Genomic DNA, 21,302 nt, shown 5'->3' with positions numbered 1-21,302 from the left:
CACACACATATATATATATATATATATCACACATGAGATTAACCTCCAATGAGGAACAGGAAAAATCTTGAAAAATAAACTCCCCTTGCTTTGGTTAGCTGGTGATACAGAATACATTACATTCAATATGACTCTGAACCAGTTCCATTTGAATGACAGAGATAAACAAAATAAAACAAAAAGAAAAGCATGCAAAACTCTCTCTGAGCCTCGCCTACACAAACTTAAACTATCAGGTTCGAGGACAAGTCGGTTCTTCCGAGGCTTAGTCCAAGGCCAACAGCAGCATCCGTTTCCCCATGGCCTGATTTCTACACAAACAAATGCCGATCCGCTGTTTAAGCTAGCATTGAAGCGGGTGGCTCGGTAATGACTGTACAGCCGCCCTATTATTCAGAGACACAGAGGAACCTCAAAGGCCTGCTCTAGCTCCCACTTCTCTAATATGCATCTGAAGACTCTTTTGTTCGGACCAGCGCAAAGGCTTATTGTAAATATCAATCTGCTGAACACAATGCTGAACGCCGGGGGGGAAAAAATGGTGAGAAAGGATAAAGAAAAAAGGGGAGATATTTCTCATCATGCTCACGTCTCAATATGAAAACGCTTTAAAAGAGCAGGACTTGAGGACTTAGAGAGCAGTACCTATGCTCTGAAAGCCTTACATAATAAAGCTATAATGACACTGCTGTGAGCTCAAAGTGAAATAATGGAAACCATTTCAAAGGGAAATAAATCCCTTCCTTAAATGCCTCTCTGTTTATCATCCTCACTGATGTATGGCCTTTGATATTTATATGGTTTCTTCTTTATGTGAGAAGGTTTCTTCTTTATGTGATATTTATATGGTTTCTTCTTAATTTTCTCCTTGGGGTGGTGGTGTAGTGGTTAAGGCTCAAGGCCTGCAACTGGAAGTTACAGGTTCTATCTACAGTATATATTTTGGCCTAATTTGATTGTGCTTTCATTTTTTTCAAGACTGTCATACTCGACTGTGTTTTAACACACTGATATAAAATAAAAGCAGAATGTTTGATTCTGACCATGAATATATAATTTAGTATCTATTTGAAATATTTTCTAAATATCTAATCCTATAAACTTTGCAAACTTTGGCATATCTAGATCTTCCTCAAAACTGAAAATTTAAGCATTTTTAACATTTTCTAGCAGACTGTTTCTTGGTAAACTGATCTAATTACTTTGTCTCCTGAAGTTGTGTAGCAGCCAATCAGACTGTAACTGGCAATTTTCAGTCATCTCTTGCTATTTTGTATACAATATACATCGGAATGTACTGTGGGCTGTCAGTGGATGTGCTGACTGAGAATATCACCATTGTGCCCTTGAGCAGGGCACTTGACCCCAGGTTGCTCCAGGGGGATTTGTTCCTGTAATAAGCCAATGGTTCATGCCATTCAATAGTGGCACTGTGTGAATGTCACATAAACAAACTCTACCATAAATAAAGATTCTAATCTAAGCTGTTAAAACCAGCTCCAACATGATCATATAAGGGCGCAAGGACAAAAAAAGAAAAGAACAAAAAAGATGGAAATATTTAAGTGTGACATACCCTAGCAAAAAATAAGTGTGCTTAATTGCATTGAATGTGCATTGCATTTTATTTCAAATGCTAAAAAATTAGGGGGGAAAAACTCTAGATAATATAACGAAACAAAATGCAACTGAATTCATGACTTTCATGATTTCTTAACAAACTTTTCTATAGGAATCAAAGTGATACATTCAGTATTTAATTTTTTTTTTAAGTATATATTTTTCCTTTATAGTACTCTTTTTAAATGTATGCTGCTCTTTCACAAGGGTATGCATGAATAGATTGATAAACAAACGTATTTTAAGTATATAATCTTTCTCTCTACCCCTCTCCCCTACATACACAGAGTGGCTTGTTAGAATGTGATGTTTAAACTCTTTTCTCTGAACACAGGCAGAATATCATCCTACAACAGGGACGGTAATGAGAAGTGAGAGGAACGCTGTGTGCCTAATTACTGTTCTCAGTAATTAGTAATAAGCTGCCGCTGTTTTCTTGACCAGAAGATGTGTGTGTGGCATCTCCACGTCGAGGTAAACAGCAGATGTAATCACACGTCGTTGAGCAAGTGAGTAAATAACCTGATAATTTGTGTTAATGAGTTTGTTTTGAAGCTACGAACTCATCACTTGGTCATCCTGAGTTGCACTATTGAACCACATCTCAATTTAAAATTTCAGGGAAAAGCTTACAATGACGAGCTCTGGTTTTATCTTGATCTCCAGGAATAGGGAAGTTAGATACTGCTTTGGGATGTGTGTGTGCATGAGACGGGATCTTAAGTCTTCAGCTGTGCTGTATCTATTCGCACTGACCATAATGAACAACCCCTCTCCTCTCTCACACTCTCTCCTTCTTTCGCCACATGTCTGTAGTCTGTCGTCTCACGGAAGGGCCAATTAGGCTGGTGTGTGGGAAGAGGAAGCACATGACAGGGACAAAGCCAAACACTTTACTCTCAATTACTCTCCCTCAGCAGTCACTGACTTCACTCACACACATCCACAATAACTACAAATACTGATGTAGACTTACGGGAGTCTATAGGAATCAAAGTGATATGTGGAATATAGCAACTACCAATTTCTTTAAAGGGGCCACAACTTACTTTTTCATAGTTATTTCATATTTCTTTCTTTCTTTCTTTTTTTTATTACAGAAATTACACATTGCACCTTTAAATCAAGTTATTGTGGGTGCTCACCATCATCCTCCTCTGGCGGGCCATCGTATGATTTGTCGATTGCTGCCCGGAAGCTCTCGTTGCAGCCACGCCCTCTTACCATGTGTGGGCGGGGCCTATGGAAGGGCAGCAGCTCATTCCTCTTGGCCTCTGTCATGGCAGTCTGAAGACTCTCTAGAGAACTGGACTTTTTCAGGCCTAGCGTGGGTCCCAACTCCACCCCTCCACTCACTGAGAAAGGACAAAGAGGAAAAATAAAACCACATAATGACACTTTATTACAGTGCTTGCCAAACATCTTCTCCACACATTTTTGCAGTTAATTCAAATAAAATTAAACATACAGACTCCATTTGAAGTTTGTTTTTAGATCATTTCAATCAATGTGATATTTTTGGTTTTTGTAAATTTAAAATTAAGAAATTTATGATTTAAAGGGGTAGTTCACCCCAAAATGAAAATTCTTTCATTAATTACTCACCCTCATGTCGCTCCAAACCTGTAAGACCTTAGTTTATCTTCAGAACACAAATTAAGATATTTTTGATGAAATCTGAGAGCTCTCTGACCCTGCATAGACAGCAACACAACTGAAATGTTCCCAGGCCCAGAAATGTAGTAAGGACATCGGTAAAATAGTCCATGCGACATCAGTGGCTCAAATTCAATTTTGCGAAGCTACGAGAATACTTTTTGTGCGCGTTCTTCTGGGGAAATTCTAGGTCTGGGAATTCTGGGAACATTGCAGTTGTGTTGCTGTATATGCAGGTTCAGAGAGCTCTCTGATCTCATCAAAAATATCTTAATTTGTGTTGCGAAGATGAATGGAGGTCTTCTGGGTTTGAAATGTCATGAGTAATTAATGACAGAATTTTCATTTTGGGATGAACTATCCCTTTAAGTTTGAACATCTGTCATTGAAGCAATATACTTATACTAATAAGTTAATCAAAACTGTCAGCATTTAAATAAGCACTTAAATAAAGTCGATTTTTGGAGGATTTAAATGTTCTTTCAGTATATACCCATAAACACTAAACTCAGCTGTAAAAATGTGTATATTATTTGGTTTTTACAGTCGTTGCAGGGTTTTAGCATTTATGGCATTGTAAAACTGGATATAATATTACACTGAAAATATAAGTGAGTGATTTTTCTACATGTGTTAACACATGCATTTTATGTTTTGTGGCTAAACTTAAAAAGTTAATCAACATTTTGCCACAAATGCTGTTGACTTCTGAACCTGGAATATTTCTTGAACTTGTATTGAAAGAAAGTTAGTCATACTGTCATCATACTGTTTGCATACTACATTTATTTTTTGCATTTATTTGTAATTTGTGCAAAAACAAAGACATTAACCTAAACTTGAACTTTAAATCTATCTTTTGCTGCCTAGCAATCACTGGTATTAAGAAGCTTAATTCTAGCATCAGCGCTTTATGAAAAACTTGCTCATTTGTTTCTGTGCTAATCAAAGATGGTGGGTCAATAGAGACCACTGGAGCATTTCCAAATGCATTCTGGGAAGAAGACAAAGCAAAACGTTAATAATGTTTGAAGTGCCAAAGGTGGATCTTTATAAGACTGAGCATGTATGTGAGTGTGTGTGAAATTGTGTCACATGATCCTTCAGAAATCATTCTAATATGCTGATTTGGTATATAACCAATTCATGTACATTACATTGTCACAGTGTGTTAGTCTTCTAGCTGAAGAATGGCACTTTAGAAATGACAATAAACTATCACGGTCAGCTAACTGTCATATTAGTCCACGATTGACGTTAACGTCAGCACATTGTAAATCCTGATATAAGTGTTGTGAAACTCGTGTGAGAAATGACAGTCCACAGTGTTTCAGCGTCACTTCTCATGTTAGCTTTGGAACACACTTACATCATGCTTCACAACGTGCTGACGTTCACATCAAGTGTAAACTTATTAGCCCATGTGTGACAGTTGGCCAGAACTGATGTTTAAAAAAAGTTTATATAAAGTTTAAAATATTAGTATTTTTGATAAAACATTGATTCATCACATGGGTTGTATGGATTACCAGTGTTCACTTTGTGTGTTTTTAAAGTGTCAAATTTGGAGGTCCCATACTCTTGCATTATATGGACTCTCAGAGATGAAAAAATCTTTAAAAAAAATAAAATTTTCTTTCAAAAAATCTTTATGTTCTTCTGAAGAAAAAAAAAAAAAGTGATACAAATCTGGGATGGCATGAGCGTGAGTAAATGATGAGATACTTTTCATTTTTGGGTGGAGTACCCCTTTAAGTTTGAAAATGAGCACTAAGTACCGGGCCACAGCCCTGAAAACATCTGACATTTGTGGTTTAAGAATTAGTTAGAAAAAGCAAGTTTAACTCATCAAGGGCTCATCCTGAAATTTCACCAGAAACGACCAAAGCAAACCACTCTTAAATTGGACTTTCAAGCACATGGTGGTGGTGGATCATAGGGAAATGTTCATTAACAGCAGTATGGAGCGTCGGTGAGTAGGAGAGGTCTGCTGCAGCTCATTGCAGGGCTGGATTTGTGTGAGAGAAGGTTTATAAATAGCAGGCCACTGATGTACCAGCCAGCGTGACTGAAATGTTCTCTATACGAGCACAGTTCGTGTCACATACGTAATTACTTCTGTCCCACGGCCTGCTGATGAAATTAAGCCGCTTTTGAGAGGCCTGCTCTCTGGAGGTCTCCAAAACACTTTTGGCTTGAAGATGAGAGTCTAAATGTGTGTCTCGGGATAGTAGCGTGCTTTAATCAGACCCACATACATATTGAAAAAGGGGAGGGGCTATTAATTGTAGTCGTCACCTGATTTAAGGAGAAGTCAGATGTGAGTGTGGACTTTAAATTCATCTTCTCACAGGAAACAAAAATAGAGGCTAGAGCTACATCCCAATTAACAATTAATTTAGTATCCTACTAGATCACAAATAATAGCCCGTTGTCAAATGTACAGTGCATGAAAGTATACGACTTTTGAAGATTTTCAAAGTATAAATGCTGCATGCTATTTGGAGTAATATTTTTTAAAAGACAAAAAAGGGGAAAAAATTATTTAAAAAAATTAATAACTAATACATTTTATAATATTATATATTATAACTATTTTTTTTTTAATCTCTTAAAATTCTCAATTTTATATACCAGTTGTTTAGAATGTTTAGAGGCCACTTTCAATTTTTTTTTTTTAATTGATAGCCAATTAAATAATATAATCTCACAGTTTGCATTTAAAAATAAATCAATAAATAAAAAAGAATAATCAATTTAAAAAAATAAAATAATAATAATAATATCATAGAATGCATATTAAATCATTATAAAGCTGTTTTTTTTTCCTGTCAGTGCACAAAAGTCAATGTAATTTTAGCGTCAAGTTAGCTAAGAATGATGGAGATTGACCCATCCATCCATCCATCAATTATAAATGAATGAATGAATGAATGAATGAAGTAAGGAAGGAAGGAAGGAATGAACCATTGGTGGTGAGGCACTAAGGCACTATATTTTGAAATAAACATCTCAAAATATAGATTTTAGCATTTAGGTATCAGTATAAGACAAAAATTATAACACTGTAGAATATCAAAGTAACAGAGGACTGTCATACTACATTCTCAAAAGTATGTGGTATTGCTGGTAACAGTACATACCAAGATGACTTTATAACTTTAACTAACTTTATTTCAAATCCCGTTTAACAGACACTGTAAAGAGAGGGCCATTTGGAGTCTGTCACGCCAAAGATGAATCTCCTGTGGTGGAAGTTAGGAGAAGAGAAATGTGGAGCGTATAATCGGAAAGGTCAGCTGTCTCAGCGTCACTTGTATTTTCCTGTCACACTCAGAAACACTTACTCTCGGTTCATAAGTGCAGGGTTCAGGAAGCAGCTTTCTGCAAGTTATACTCCTACATACCTTATGTCCCCGAGTCTGTCAATCAAACTCGATGGTGTATTCAGGCAGGAAGAGAGGATAGAGACACATACGCCAGTAACAGTTCAGACACTCTGTGACATCCTTCACACACAGTAAACCTGTTCTCTGCCGGCCCGTGTGGCATCCATCACCACAGCGCAGGTATTAAAACCCTGCAATCCTGCGCTATTATGATATTTCGCAGCAGGAGATGTATGGCTTTGATAATTGCCTACGGCAGACTTTTAAAAGGCATCTCATAATTACGGTTCACCTTTATTGGGTTAGCGTGTGTAAGGGGGTGTAGCAAGGGTTGCTGGCTTTCAGAGACTGATGGCTGTGGGTGGAGGGGTCTGTCACATTTTGAGTGCAGGGTGATGGATGGTCACTTGCACTGGTAACCAGCACACATCATTAAAGCTCGCCCTCATACCAGCACGAGACAGAGAACCCTCACAGCGAGAGCTTTCATCTTATTTTGATGTAATAAAGATTGTATCGATCAATCAGAAACTCATTATGAGCCCGATCACTGTAGGCAGGGCTGGTTTTGAATGTGTGAGCGTGAGTGTCAAGCCCCACAGATCTGTGACCGTGAGCTGAGCTGACTGAACGCGTTACGAACAGAAGTACAAGTGGGGGAACACATATGACAGGACTCTAGATCAGTGCTTCTCAACCAGGGGCCCAGGGCCCGATAGGGGTCTTGGAAAACTTCCAAGAGGGCCACAAGATGACTTAAAATGATTTAAAATAAGACAAAACAGGCATTAAAATAGGCCAAAATACCTACAAATCAAGATATTTCTTATTTTAATTAACCTCCTCAACATTTTTTTTTTTTTTTGAAGAACCAAGGTCTTGAAAAAACTGAATATATAAGGTATAATTTCCAGAGCTGGAAAAGTCACAAATTAAGAAAATTTCAATTTACATGTATACTTTTGTAATGAATATACAGTACCATTCAGTTTAAGGTTAGTTTTTTTTTTTTTTTTCTCTTTTATTCAGCAATGACATTAATAACTATAAAATATTCTATATACATTTTAAATACTATACACCTTCTACACACATAAAATATATAAATTGTAATTTCAAAATTTCAAATGCTGTTTTTTCTTTTCTTTTCATCAAAAAGAATCCTGAAAAAAGTGCATCATGGTGGTTTTTACAAAAAAAAGATAAAATAGAAAATGAGAAAATGATAATAATAAGAAATGGTGCTTGAGCAGCAAATCAGCATATTACAATGAACTCTAAAGGATCATGTGACACGGAAGACTGTAGTAATGGCTGCTGAAAATTTGCATCACAGGAATAAATTAAATATTAAAAGAAAACATTTTAAATAGCAATAATATTTCATAATATTACTCTTTTTATTTTATTTTTCATCAAATAAATGCAGTCTTGGTGAGTTTGAGAAACATCTTGCAAAAATGTAAAAAAAAAAAATATCTTACTGCCCCCAAAATGTTTTAACGATAGTGTACAGTTTTTCTTTAAAAAAAATCTAGTAATCACAAACAAAAGAAGTCATGGAGCCTTTGAATATTTTGGACACTTAGTCAAGTCGACGACCACTGAAAATAACCACCAAAAAGAACAATTAAAATTAGATGAGCACTTCAGTGCACTGAATACAAAGTCTTAGCTTGCAACTATAAAGATGTGATTAATTAATGATTCACCACACATTCAGATTCAAACTGAAGTTTTGGTCTCTGACTAACAGTAACAAATTGTTGCTGCAAGCGCTTGGTCTATTTCTGATCTTTTCAGTCACAGTCTGCTGCAAACATAACTGAACAATCATATGAACACAAAACACTGCAGCACCTTTGCAATCCACTGAGACTAACAAAGATGAGCAAATAAAAGTTACATCAGAAGAGGTGACTTCATCATTTATTTGGACATGTCTAAATTCATCCAAGTACACCTAGGGAAATGCACTAGCACACACAGAGAAACAAACAGATGGCTTTCTACAGCGCAAATTAATCGATCAATTCCAATCAGTGAAATATGGCAGCTTTCAACTTGAATCAACAACAAACTCCCTCTCAATCGTGTACAGAGATTAGTGTGCGGGAACACGCGAATGAGACAGAGAGAGAGAGAGAACAGTGTGGCATCAGGGCTCTCAACAGGCCAGAGCTTGGCAGCGACTTGTATGTTTTCAAAGTCAAATTCACACAAGAGACACGCATCAGACAATAAGCAGCACAGTCGTGCTCACCACAGCCAAACTTCAGAGGACTTATGCACAAACAGGGTACATCTGCTCAAGGCTAATAATTTGAGTATTTTCTGAAACTTGTCTATTGGGAATTGATTGGATGCTAATTGTTGCAATCATTTCACACGAGTAACAGGGTGCTGGAAAGCAGGGATTGAAACTCATCTGGCCACTGGACAACCTTATAGTCCATGCAGTGCAACATTTCACGAAAAATAAAAATTGTCAGTTTTGATTTCATGGTCATCCAGCTTAAATGCAATGAGGGACAGAAGAGTATTGTGTGACAATATATGAAACAAGCTGCAAACACACACAGACAGAGAAGATCTGCTCTGAAAGCATATGACTGCTGGAGAGAAACAGAGAGATGTAAAAGCCTGATGTTTGTTAAAGAGGAGGTTCTGGAAAGCATCCCAGCTCCTGACTGAGTGATATATTGAGAGAAGGAAACCACTCAATGAGAGCCAAAGAGAGAGAGAGAGAGAGAGAGATCTTTGTTTTAGACAGTAAGCATTTATCTGTCTCTCAATCAACACACCTGCCTGTCTGTTTCTCCGTGTGTGTGTGTGTGTGTGTGTGTGAGAGAGAGAGAGTGAGAGAAATCTCCTGACTCAGTCTTTGAACATTTAGAGGTGCTGGAGGTGAGGAGACACAAACACACACAGTTTGAAAGTGCCTGTTCAGCACACATGCCCTAAAAAAAAACATTTGCATAATACAGTGCTTCTCCACTGTTTTTGTCCTTCAAGAATCAGACTATGACAATATTACACCTAACCAGCCTAACCAAATTAGTTTACTGTACATATTTTGAAGTTTTATTTGTCTTCAAAATCAATCATTAAAACTCATCATCTATTTTATATCCAAGGTTTATATTGCGTATTTAGTAAAAGACAGATTTAAAACTATTTTAGGAATTTTTAGGATCTTTAAATATATACTCAGATTTAGATAGGATTCATATTCTACTTTATAGCATTTATTTAGGATTTATAAATATTTATTCATATTCAGGACATATTCGTTAACTTTATGTTTGGATGTATAAATATATCTTTAGATATATTCAGCCTGACTATAATGTGATTAGAATGCTCAGGACTTTTATTGTAATTATAATATACCTTATTGGCAAAATCTGTTTTAGTCACGGCCAACTGGAGAAGCACTGTTCTTATATACTTAGCAAAAAACAAAGAAAATCACACTGCAGCACAGACAACATCTGAAATGTTGACATCTCCTCCATCTGAATACAAATGATGACACACTTGTGCACACAGCCTGCATCAAGCTTTCATTCTTGCCAATTTAATTCCACTAAATTTCCTGGTCTGTTTCGGTTTATGTTCTTGGCATAACGGTTAAAACCTCAGACAGATATCCAGTGTTTTTCCTCTGTCTGGATCTGCAAAGAAAAACAAAAGCAAGGAAACGCATCTGCGAGCTCCCTGCTCGGGTTTTGTCAGCGATTTTGACTTTGCTAAGAGAATAAAACAAGCTGTTTGATGGTAAAAGATTTACGACAAACCTCTAAAATGCAGCTAGACACTGACAGCTGCATACATACTGCCCAATCACAGTTAAGAGAAACAATTCGTCCAATCATGTTGCTCCTCTCAGTGTAGAGTTTTCCCAAAGTTACAGACAAGTTGCAACCAGTATTTACTTTGTTTGTCACTGAATGTATCATATTTATCGAACATGAATTATAAAAGCAGGAGGTCTGGCACGACATCCTGTGTTAAGTATGACAGCAGTTTCTGGGTACAGTATGCGGCTCATTAGCAGAAAGGGAAAGCACATTCAGTCAGCGAGATCTCTGACATGTTGTTTCAATTTCTATTGTCTGTCTGACACGCTCACTCAAGCCTGTTTGACACTAGTGGCATTTCACACATCTGAAGATGATCAGATTACAAGGGCAACTGTTCGATAAGAATAATTCTGCAAAACAGGGACATAAAATACTAGATATTAGAGGCAAAAATCGATAGCTTTAGTTTGGAGAGAGGAGAATCGTATTTTCACTGGTTTCTGACTGGTGCAGTGTGTGACCTTCCATGTCTCAGCGAGGGTCTGGATGAGTGGGGAGTTTGAGTGGTTTAGTCCTAAGCTCTTTAGACAGAGATGGATGAGGAGTCAAACTCACAGGCGCAAATATTCTGTTTAGTGTTGCCTCGAGCAGGTGCTGGATATTACTTTGATACACACCGCTGTGCAATAAAAACTCCTGGTCTCAGGCCTGATCTTGAGCAGAGAAGAACACTTTTTAATTTCTGAGAGAGATAGAGACGAAATTATATTTTATTTTTTAATGAACCACATTTCTTCTAGTAATTTACTGTACATTTACTGTTTCTACCCATCATGCCAGGTTGACAACAAACACCATTGGTTGTTTCGTAATCAAACAAAAGCTTCGAACATTCACAATCAGAAACAATGAGATTTGATAGACAATATATGTTAGATTAACAATGAATGACGATTAAAACCTCAGTCTGCTCTTCCTAATAGTCAGGATGTTTTCTGCTAGTCCAGTCAGGCCAGTACTTTTCATTTTGTCTGCCAAAACATTCACTGGCCCAAAAAGATTTTTGGGGGGAAATAAATAAATAAATAAATAATATTTACAATTTTTTCAAAATGCTTTCTTTAGAATGTAGAATGCAACAAGTTGGAATTTCCAATAACACAGCTATAATATAACTCCATAACACACTTTGTTGTCTCATTTGTTCAACAAGGCTGCATTGATTCAATTGATCAGAAACACAGTATAAACTCAGCCGCACTGTGAAATATTATCACATTATTAAATATTATTAACAACTTTTTTTTCTTTTTTTTAATCAAATTCAAAAACAGTTGTACTGCCTCATATTTTTGTGGAAACTGTGATTTTTTTCAGGATTCATTGATGAACAGAAAGATCAAATGAACAGCATTTTTTTTTTACTTTACTGGCACTTTTGATCAATTTCATACGTCCCTACTGAATAAAAGTATTAATTTCTTTTAAAAAATGTACTGACTCCAAACTTTCAAATAGTAGTGTACACCACAGATTTTGCAAAGCATAAAAATGGATGCACAAGATCTGTAAACATACACTTTCATCACAGCACTGGCCCAAAAGGACAAATGAGAGTTCTGTCAACTGGCCTGAAACTCTCTCGCACTGGCTCTGGGCCAGCATGCCATATTTAATGCAGAGCCCTGCACAAATCAATCATATTGCTTCAGAAGTCTTAGACTAGCCTAACTAGTGTGTATTATAATCCTATGGTGCTTTTAAGACATCCACGCTCACTACAGTTTTGTAGTATGGGAAAAAGCATTGTGATCACTGACTACTCACTATTCCTTTAAGATAAAACATGCACTCTCAAGGCCAGCTCTAGTAATCCCTCTCATATGATTTATTTCACACTGAATAACAACAATTTCCTTACTTTTGCGAAAGCATAAACTTGTCTTTCATCACAACTGCTTCAGATGGCATACCTCTCACAAACTCTGTGTAAGACGCTTCATGACTTGGCTTCATATTCCCGGCATATTAAAAATCATAAGAGAACACGATATCTAACATTCAAATTTTCCTTTGGCAACAGAGGGTTTTTCTATGACTTGAGAAGGAAAGTTGGAGTGTTTGTTCTGGACCAAAGGCTGCTGTGGTATTGGGGTGTGGAGGGACCTGTGGTCTCTCTATTCAGGCCAAAGCAGAAGGAGAATAGGTTTCCCAGGGTGCTTTGCTCTTACATTATGCTCTCCCAGCACTACTGGCAAAAGACCTCATCTGCCTGACACACACACATATACACGCATGCAGAGTCTGATAATAGAAAGCAAGACTCGGCTACGGCGCTCAAGAGCTGAGGCTTTAAAGAGAAAGAAATCTCATGTTCCTTCTCTCCACTCTTTCATCTGCACTTCACTGCAATTAAGGAGGAAGGAGAAGGAGGAACGAAGTGGCCACTCAGAGGAAGTGGATTCGACTACCCTCATACACTCAGATGCAGACAGACAGAGAGGGGGAGAGAAACAGCGTTTGAGGGAGAAAAGAGAGCTGGTGTCTTGGGAACTGTCCAAAAACCTGCCTGCCTGGGCTTATCTCTGACGATATGGCTTCGAATATGTGAAAATTTACATCAGAAGCGACTGATTCGGGACTCTCTTCATAAGCATAAACTCCAACTGGCATACAAAAGTAGCTGTACTCACAAAATCACACAAGAGATGCGATTCTCGATTGAGTCCAATAAGATTAAACATTAGCGAGTTACTAAGCTAACAGTCAGATTCACTAATAAACATCAAAACACACAGACACATATCATACAAAGCATTTATGAGAACATTAGGAAAATTTCAAAAGCAAAAAGGTCCTAAGGCACAGTTCACACAGAAGTTACTTTCAAACCAAGCAGCTTATTATTGGTTATTGCAATTTGTGTGACCAACTTGAACCCAATGCAAAAACTGCATGGGGAAATCTTTAGCCCTAATGAAATATTACCGCTTGTGTGGATTCCTATTGGAATGACTGGATTTCACCTGTGAAAGTTCGCTGAACAACAGTAAATGTGACCGCACCTTTAAAATTTGGCCAAAATTAGGTCTCTTAGATGGAATCATATGTTGCTCCCTACCTTTTGAAACAGACTTTGGGGTGGAAATGCACTTTAAATTGCTATCTAGTAAATATATACATAGACCAAATACACACCAAAAAGACAAATACAGCAGAAGGACATTCTGCAGCATTACACTTAAGATTCACTGGAACGCATCAGGTTCAGGTTTGGTTATTGCTGGGTGTGGCAAATCAGGACCACCGCAATGGATACAGGATCATATTGGCTACCATCCTATATGTTATTAAGCGCAGGGAATCAAAACTTGTAAAGAGAAAACGCTCTCCTTATTGTGTTGGACTGTGTCCCGCATCTGGTGGCTGGATGCAGATTATTGCCTTGAGCTGCTTGGCCAGAGAGAGTTATGGGAGCTCTTGGAGCCGGAGGTGTAACACAATTTTGATGGGAATTGGATTCTGAGGCTAGGAATCACGTGTGGGTGGGACCATGGCTGCCAAGAGAGGCTGGGGCACAGAAAGAGGGAGGAATATGAGGAGTGATGGAGAGACAGAGAGAGCACAACGTGAGAGAAAGCAGGGAGGAGAACAGGAACCCAGCGCCGAGAAGGTTTTAGGGAGATTAAAAGCCCAGAGCGAGGGGCTCTTAAGACCATCCTGCTAATTAAATATGTCAAAGCTCATAAAGACATATTGGGGCCTTTTCCCAGAGCCAAGCTTTACCAAACCCACCTAGTCAGCAAAGCCTTCACATCTTGTCAATAAACATTAGTCTGGGCATCAGTTAAACATCCACACAATGGATTGGTTTATTAAACGTATTACCAATCCCTTTTTTACTACAGTCTCTCTACAGAAAAAAATTGCACATGCCAAAAGACAGTCAATATTCACTGCCTCACACAACAAGACAAAAGCACAGACACACACACACACACGGATGGCAAAGAACCCAAAGAACTCCACAAAAAACTAAATCTGAAAAGGCCACTGTGGTCCATGGTGACATATTCAACAGGCATGTAAGCCCTATTGCTGTGTTCAGTTCAACTTGGAAAGTCTGAATTTACAACCTACTACTTGGAAAAGTGTAAAAAAATATTACTTGATCTCAGACATCCTATTTGCAAGCTCGGGCGAAAATCTGACTTGACGATAAAGACGTGCTGTATTCTACATGTACTCTATTCAAGTCATTTTAAAGGTGCCATAGAATGCATTGATACAATATTTTAAATTGTTCTCTGGTATAGAAGGTATGTGGCTTAGGTAAGGGCAAAAATTCTCCAGAAACGGTTTTACATGTCCATTTACAACCCTAGGATTTGTCCCTGGAATTAAATGGTCTGTTATTACCTTATTTGGAAGGGTCATGAATAATAATGTTGAGCTCTGCTCTGATTGGCTGTTTCACAGCGAGGCTCATTTCAGTAGCTCAAATAGCAAACAGATCTCTACTGTCCGGCGTGAACGATGGAGGGATTAGGCATCCAACCTTATATGTTTGAGCCTGTATCAGGTGAAGATACAGATTTGAGAGATTTTGCAAGAATGTTCAGCGTCCGTGGTATGAGCATGATCGCTGCGAGACGCTGGTGGAGTGAACGAGGCTTGAGAGAGAGTTGTGAGTGAGGGCGCGGACGCAGCCTCTGTGTTGCCAGATCCAGCTGCTATAAGTGTTTTTGGACTTGTCTTTTCCACTATTTTGACACTTTAGAAAGTTAATAAAGTAGGACGTTGCAGTTTAGGGTCAGCGATATCTTTATCTTATCTTAATTGCAAAGGATCTGAAATAATTTCGGTTTATTTTTATTTATTTATCGGTTTTTGTTTGTTTTAATAGCTATATCTGGCAACACTGCATCGATGATTCGGCTGTGCAGGTCCGGTTGGTCTAGAACATGGGCTGGTATACGTTATGCAAATGTTGTGATACAATATTTTAAATTGTTCTCTGGTATAGAAGGTATGTGGCTTAGGTAAGGGCAAAAATTCTCCAGAAACGGTTTTACATGTCCATTTACAACCCTAGGATTTGTCCCTAAAATGAAATGGTCTGGTTATTACCTTATTTGGAAGGGTCATGAATAATAATGTTGAGCTCTGCTCTGATTGGCTGTTTGACAGCGCGGCTCATTTCAGTAGCTCACACAGCAAACAGATCTCTACTGTCCGGCGTGAACGATGGAGGGATTAGGCATCCAACCTTATATGTTTGAGCCTGTATCAGGTGAAGATACAGATTTGAGAGATTTTGCAAGAATGTTCAGCGTCCGTGGTATGAGCATGATCGCTGCGAGACGCTGGTGGAGTGAACGAGGCTTGAGAGAGAGTTGTGAGTGAGGGCGCGGACGCAGCCTCTGTGTTGCCAGATCCAGCTGCTATAAGTGTTTTTGGACTTGTCTTTTCCACTATTTTGACACTTTAGAAAGTTAATAAAGTAGGACGTTGCAGTTTAGGGTCAGCGATATCTTTATCTTATCTTAATTGCAAAGGATCTGAAATAATTTCGGTTTATTTTTATTTATTTATCGGTTTTTGTTTGTTTTAATAGGAATATCTGGAAACACTGCATCGATGATTCGGTTGTGCAGTTCCGGCTGGTCTAGAACATGGGCTGGTATACGTTATGCAAATGTTGGGGGCGTAAACATTAATGATCCCGACTGTAACGTCACAGTTGGTGTTATGTTGGGATTCGCCTCTTTTTCAGTGGTCTTTTGCATGCACAAGATTTACATAAGAAGAAGGAAACAATGGTGTTTGAGGCTCACAGTATGTCATTTCCATAGACAGAACGCTTATTATTCAACTATGCCAAGGTAAATACAGTTTTCCATTCTATGACACCTTTAAAACTTTTCATCATCTAGCACTAACATGATGTAAACGACAAAAAATATAACCCTTTGCATATACTTCCTAAAGACACTTTTTCACGTATTTTACTACAGCATAAAATACATCAGTAATACCCCATTTGTGATTTCACGTGTCTTGAGAAAGGCAGTTGCTAAATGGAAGGTTGTTGGAGACATTAAACGCCATCACACCAAACAGATAAAACTCATCTACTCACTAGTCTGCTTTTACAGTCTAGTTTATACCTACGACCTTGCAAACTATTCCTACTGAAACTTTTCAACTTGCATGTTTTATATAAATATGGAAAGAGTTGTCAGAAGCTTAATGGGATAGTTCACCCAAAAATGAAAACTTACAAATTTGAACTAAAATAACTACGTTACTGCAACCCTATGTACGAATGAAAGAAATGCATATTTTTCAATTACAGAGAACTTGGAGAGTGTGGGCTGCTTTTGGTGCTTGAAATTGTGCATCAAAAATGAGGTCCAAGATTAAGAATACGCTAGAAGTTAACATTTAAAAAAATGTGTAATTTTCTCCTCTCTATTTAACATTAACTTTCAATAGTGAAAGAAGTCAAAACGCGGACGGTGAAGGGAATTGCCATTAGTGTGAGCCTGTAGCTGTAGCTCTCTTCTCTAAGCAGAGTTTTTCCAAAGACTAACCAGCATACTAAAGGTCCCTCTATTAAAAGGAGTTATTTTCTTCAGTTCTTCAATTAATTTCTTAATGAGTTATTTTCTTCAATTTCAGTATTGAGCATTCAAACAGTACACTGTTTTCTTTAGCAGATTTCAAAAGGAATTAAACAATGAAATCTGTGCAAAAACTCCCACTCCATCTCCACGGATAATTGCACACCTGCAAAACAAATGCTAGCATTGCTTTTCTGCTTTGTGTCATCTTGCACAATTCAGACAATGAAATGTTTAATGGTCGGAAGCTGGAGATATCAAGTAGGAATGTCCCACATCCGACTTTGAATGGAACACAGCTTATAACTCCTCAACAGGTCAGAGGTCACATGTGTTCTCTGTGGGAGTCCCATATGAGAGCGATGCTCTCCAAAAGTATAGAATGAATGAGGATAGAGTGAGAAAGAAAGATGAGAGCGGAAAGACCCCTGGCCCAATATCATCTCACTCATTTCACTGTAACTGAACTGAGGGTCACACTATGGAGGAAGAGTGGGAGGGTGTGGAGAGGAGCACTGAGGGATGAAGGGAGTAGGCATTGGGACGTAGTGAGCATCTGGTGGAAACATGTTCCATCGTCTCATGGGCCACACACACGTTTTTGTTCCACTTACTGGGCTGCCTCAAAATCTAGTAAGTTGCCTACATAGAAAGCATTTTTGGGCATAAGACTCACTCATAGATAAGACTATGAGACCAAATAAAGCTGCTTAGAAAGGTTCACTTGGTTCTGAGAAAGCCTTAGCAATACACACATACAAAGGAGTAATGTGAAAAAAATAAAAAATATATAATATAAAAGATCATTTTGAGAAAACGGCATGCAAAAAAAATTCTATAAACCCTATTTTACGGAGTTGTAAATAATACAAAGATCAGTGGAATTAATTTTACAAGAAAGTACTATTTCACTCTTTCTACTTCAAAATGTCATGTTTAATTCAATGTGTTACTTGCCTTACAAATGAAACGCAGGATCTTTTTTTTTTTTTTTCAGTGTAGGCCAGAATCTAACATCCATTAAACAGTACACTAGAATAAACTACAGGTTAAACCACATCTTTCACTGGTTTGCATTAGGTTTCACTATGTCAGTGAGACCTCCTGGACAAAGACTGTAATGGATTTTCTTTAAAGGTGAGGCAGTGTTTGTGGTGTTTTACCATCATCCACACCAAGCTTCAGGCAGTACACATGGTGGATACTAATAATAGTATTAATAATATCAAGATATTACGTATGAAACCCTTTGATCTCCTCCTATGCACATCACTCTCTCAGCTTTCTCAGGCCTGTATGCTCTCTTACAGGGGTCTACACGGGGCCCTCAGGGGCCAATCCATCAGACACAAGCACAACGGAACAAGTCTATCAGCAGGGCACTGGAGTCAGACCGGACACAGCAGTGGGCATGAGTGTGTGAGTCCGCACTGATCCAAAGCAAGCGAGAGTGCATTCATTACCTGACTTCTGACAAAGCATACATGCTGCTTTCATCTACCATGGAGGGAGACAGATGCACTCTGGGATTAAGTAAGGCCTCCTCACTTGGGTTACATTTTAATCGCTAGTGCTAATTAGGGTTGGCAACTGAGATCTTGTTCTGAACAGTTCTATTTATTACTGGAACAAAATGATTTACAACATTTATGACGATACTGTTGAATATCTGACAAAACAAAACAAAATAAAACAAAACAAAAATGTCTGACAAAACAAAACAAAATAAAACAAAAACGAAAAGAAACAAAATGAAACGAAACAAAATAAAATAAAAAACAATAAAAATTAAATAAATAATTAAACAATAAAAAACAATATAAAACAAGCAAAACACAAATATACAAAAATTAAATAAAATAAAATTAAATAAAATCTCTACTGCTACTGCTGGGGTACACCAAAGATGCAAGGGTGTAATCTCTGTATGTGTGTGGGGGGTTTATGCATACGTGTACATGCGTATGGGCAGCATATGCTCTTTCTGCACACCTGGAGGGAGTGAAGATTGCTTACATCAGGAGAAAAAAGCACTGCACTCTCTTTTTTCCACACACTTGTAAACAAAGTAAAACCACACAACCACAGGGCATGCTATTCATTTCAAGTATTACCACAGGGCAGAAAGGCAGAGAGAGAGCGTCTGCACTGTCCTGTTGCTAATAACTTTTGCTCTCAAGTTCTAACCACAATCCCCATTTAAAACCAATACAGATATCTGTGCAGTCAATGTAGCATCAGCGCTGTGTGCACTGCCGCTGCATGCGGCCAGCTATAGTGCTAGCATAAAACTCCACACATTCAGAACCAACATTACATGAAAAATAAATCATAAATGAAACTCCAACACCCTAAAAATCCACCCAAATCACTAAAAGAGGGAGAGAAAAAGACATGCTGGCTTAGGAGAGCCTGTATGGTTTACATTAGCCGAATAGTTTCTGTTCCAACCCTGCTACCCCAGAAGTGACTTGTGTACACGTCCAAATACAAATACAGGGGCAGGAAATTGGCAGAGATTTACAGTAATTATTGAGAGCTGGGCTATAGGGGTTTGGGCCCTGTGACAAATATAATATGATGTTAAATTGAGGCAAGCGATAGTGGCAGAGGCACGGGTAATCCACAGAAAAAGGATTTGAAGGGAGAGAGGCAAACGCCGGCGAGCTAGCAGCGGCCTAGCACACAGTAATAGGTTTTCATTACATTGCAATCTCTTTTAAATAATCCTATTCATTTTTCATGAGGTCAATTTTTCCCAGTAGACGAGAGATAGAAAGCCAAATACGTCTCTCAGCGGGCTGTGATCCGTCATGTGATGATAGATTGCACAAGCTTAAAAAAAGCTAGCTTAAAAACTGCTTATGCAGATACACAAACAAACAGACATAAAGACAAACACAAACTTCACATGCTAGATGCGCTCAGAGATTTGGATGCATTGAGCGAAAGGAAAGGATTTACAAGAAGAACAAAAGCAAATTGTAGCAAATCAATCAGAAAGGGGTGGAGGGATAATTATTTCATAATTGTCTGTTTCAAATGTGTGAAAGCTTATTGACTCAGCAGCAAATATAAGTTGAAGATGTTGTGTGTGTTGGCTGGCACCAGCGATTCTGGGTTTGAAACAATGTGCTATTGTGTGGAAAAATGGCTTATCCTTTGTCCTGACTACAATGATGTGCAGGGAGTTTTAGCCAATCAGCTTAGAGAATCCAATGTCACATCCCACATAACTTGAGTTTTCACCCAAACTCAATTTATGAGTGAAATGTTTCTGTCTCTCAGAGACAAATAAGCTTAATTGGCATGAAAAATTGCATTGTTGCAGAAGCATTAAGATACAGTTAGAATAAATTCATAGTGAATACGATATGTCAAGTCATATTTATTTATACAGCGCTTTTTACAATACAGATGGTTTCAAAGCAGCTTCTCATTAATAAAAAGGAAAGCATCAGTGTTGCTGTTATAAAATGAAACAATAATTAAATGAATTCAGCTCTACAGAAGACAATAGTGTGATTATTCATATCAGTTTAGTTCAATGTTTCAATTCAATTCAACTGTGAATGTTGAAAAGTTAATCAATTATGAAATGAGTTCAATTCAATTCAAGGCAAAAGTGTATTTTCAGGTCAAGTCAGTTCAATGTTGATTCAATTCAGTTCAATAACAGTGGCTATGTTGAAAAAGCTAAAAGGTAGTTACTAACTGGCCCATCTCTAAATCTTTATGATATTCTGTTTTCTATATATGGCGTAAGACTTTATGGTCAAAAAGACTGGTTAGACTAATCATCGACCAATCACAACGGTATGATTAAATTTTTTCTGTGAAACATAATGGAAGAAATTTAGAAAAATGTAAATGACAGAATGTGCATTTTTGGGTTTAAGTATCATTCATGTCCGTAGCACAAAATGTGTGGGACGAGTTACGCCAAGTGTGATTCTAGGCCAATGAAATTTTAGTGGATGGAGTTACCGAGGATAACAGCAGAAAAAAAACCAAGCCATTGACAAAATGTACTGCCTTAGCAAATACATACAAATAACATGTGAAGGTGAAAATAAAAATGGTGTGTTGTCTAACCAAAGTGTATAAAATGAGCAAAACATATGCATTATGACTGAGATCTGAACGACATTCATGTCCTGCTAATGATACACACACAACAAACCAGTTGTACTTTGCACGATGTC

At 37.8% G+C, this 21,302-nt stretch overlaps 1 protein-coding gene across 6 annotated transcripts in view; it reads right to left on the bottom strand.

Annotated features, from left to right (window-relative positions):
* Positions 1-21,302, bottom strand: part of pard3bb (par-3 family cell polarity regulator beta b) — a 336,571-nt gene that overhangs the window by 107,609 nt on the left and 207,660 nt on the right. For all 6 annotated transcript variants that reach the window (XM_016486505.1, XM_016486504.1, XM_016486507.1 and 3 more), the window contains one exon: positions 2,766-2,975. In XM_016486505.1, the coding sequence (XP_016341991.1) occupies positions 2,766-2,975 (210 nt within the window). The remainder of the gene's footprint in view (positions 1-2,765; positions 2,976-21,302) is intronic.

The sequence above is a fragment of the Sinocyclocheilus anshuiensis genome, unplaced genomic scaffold (genome assembly GCF_001515605.1).
Source record: "Sinocyclocheilus anshuiensis isolate Anshui unplaced genomic scaffold, SAMN03320099.WGS_v1.1 scaffold9, whole genome shotgun sequence".
Taxonomy (NCBI): domain Eukaryota; kingdom Metazoa; phylum Chordata; class Actinopteri; order Cypriniformes; family Cyprinidae; genus Sinocyclocheilus; species Sinocyclocheilus anshuiensis.
This window is presented reverse-complemented; position numbering and strand designations above follow the sequence as displayed.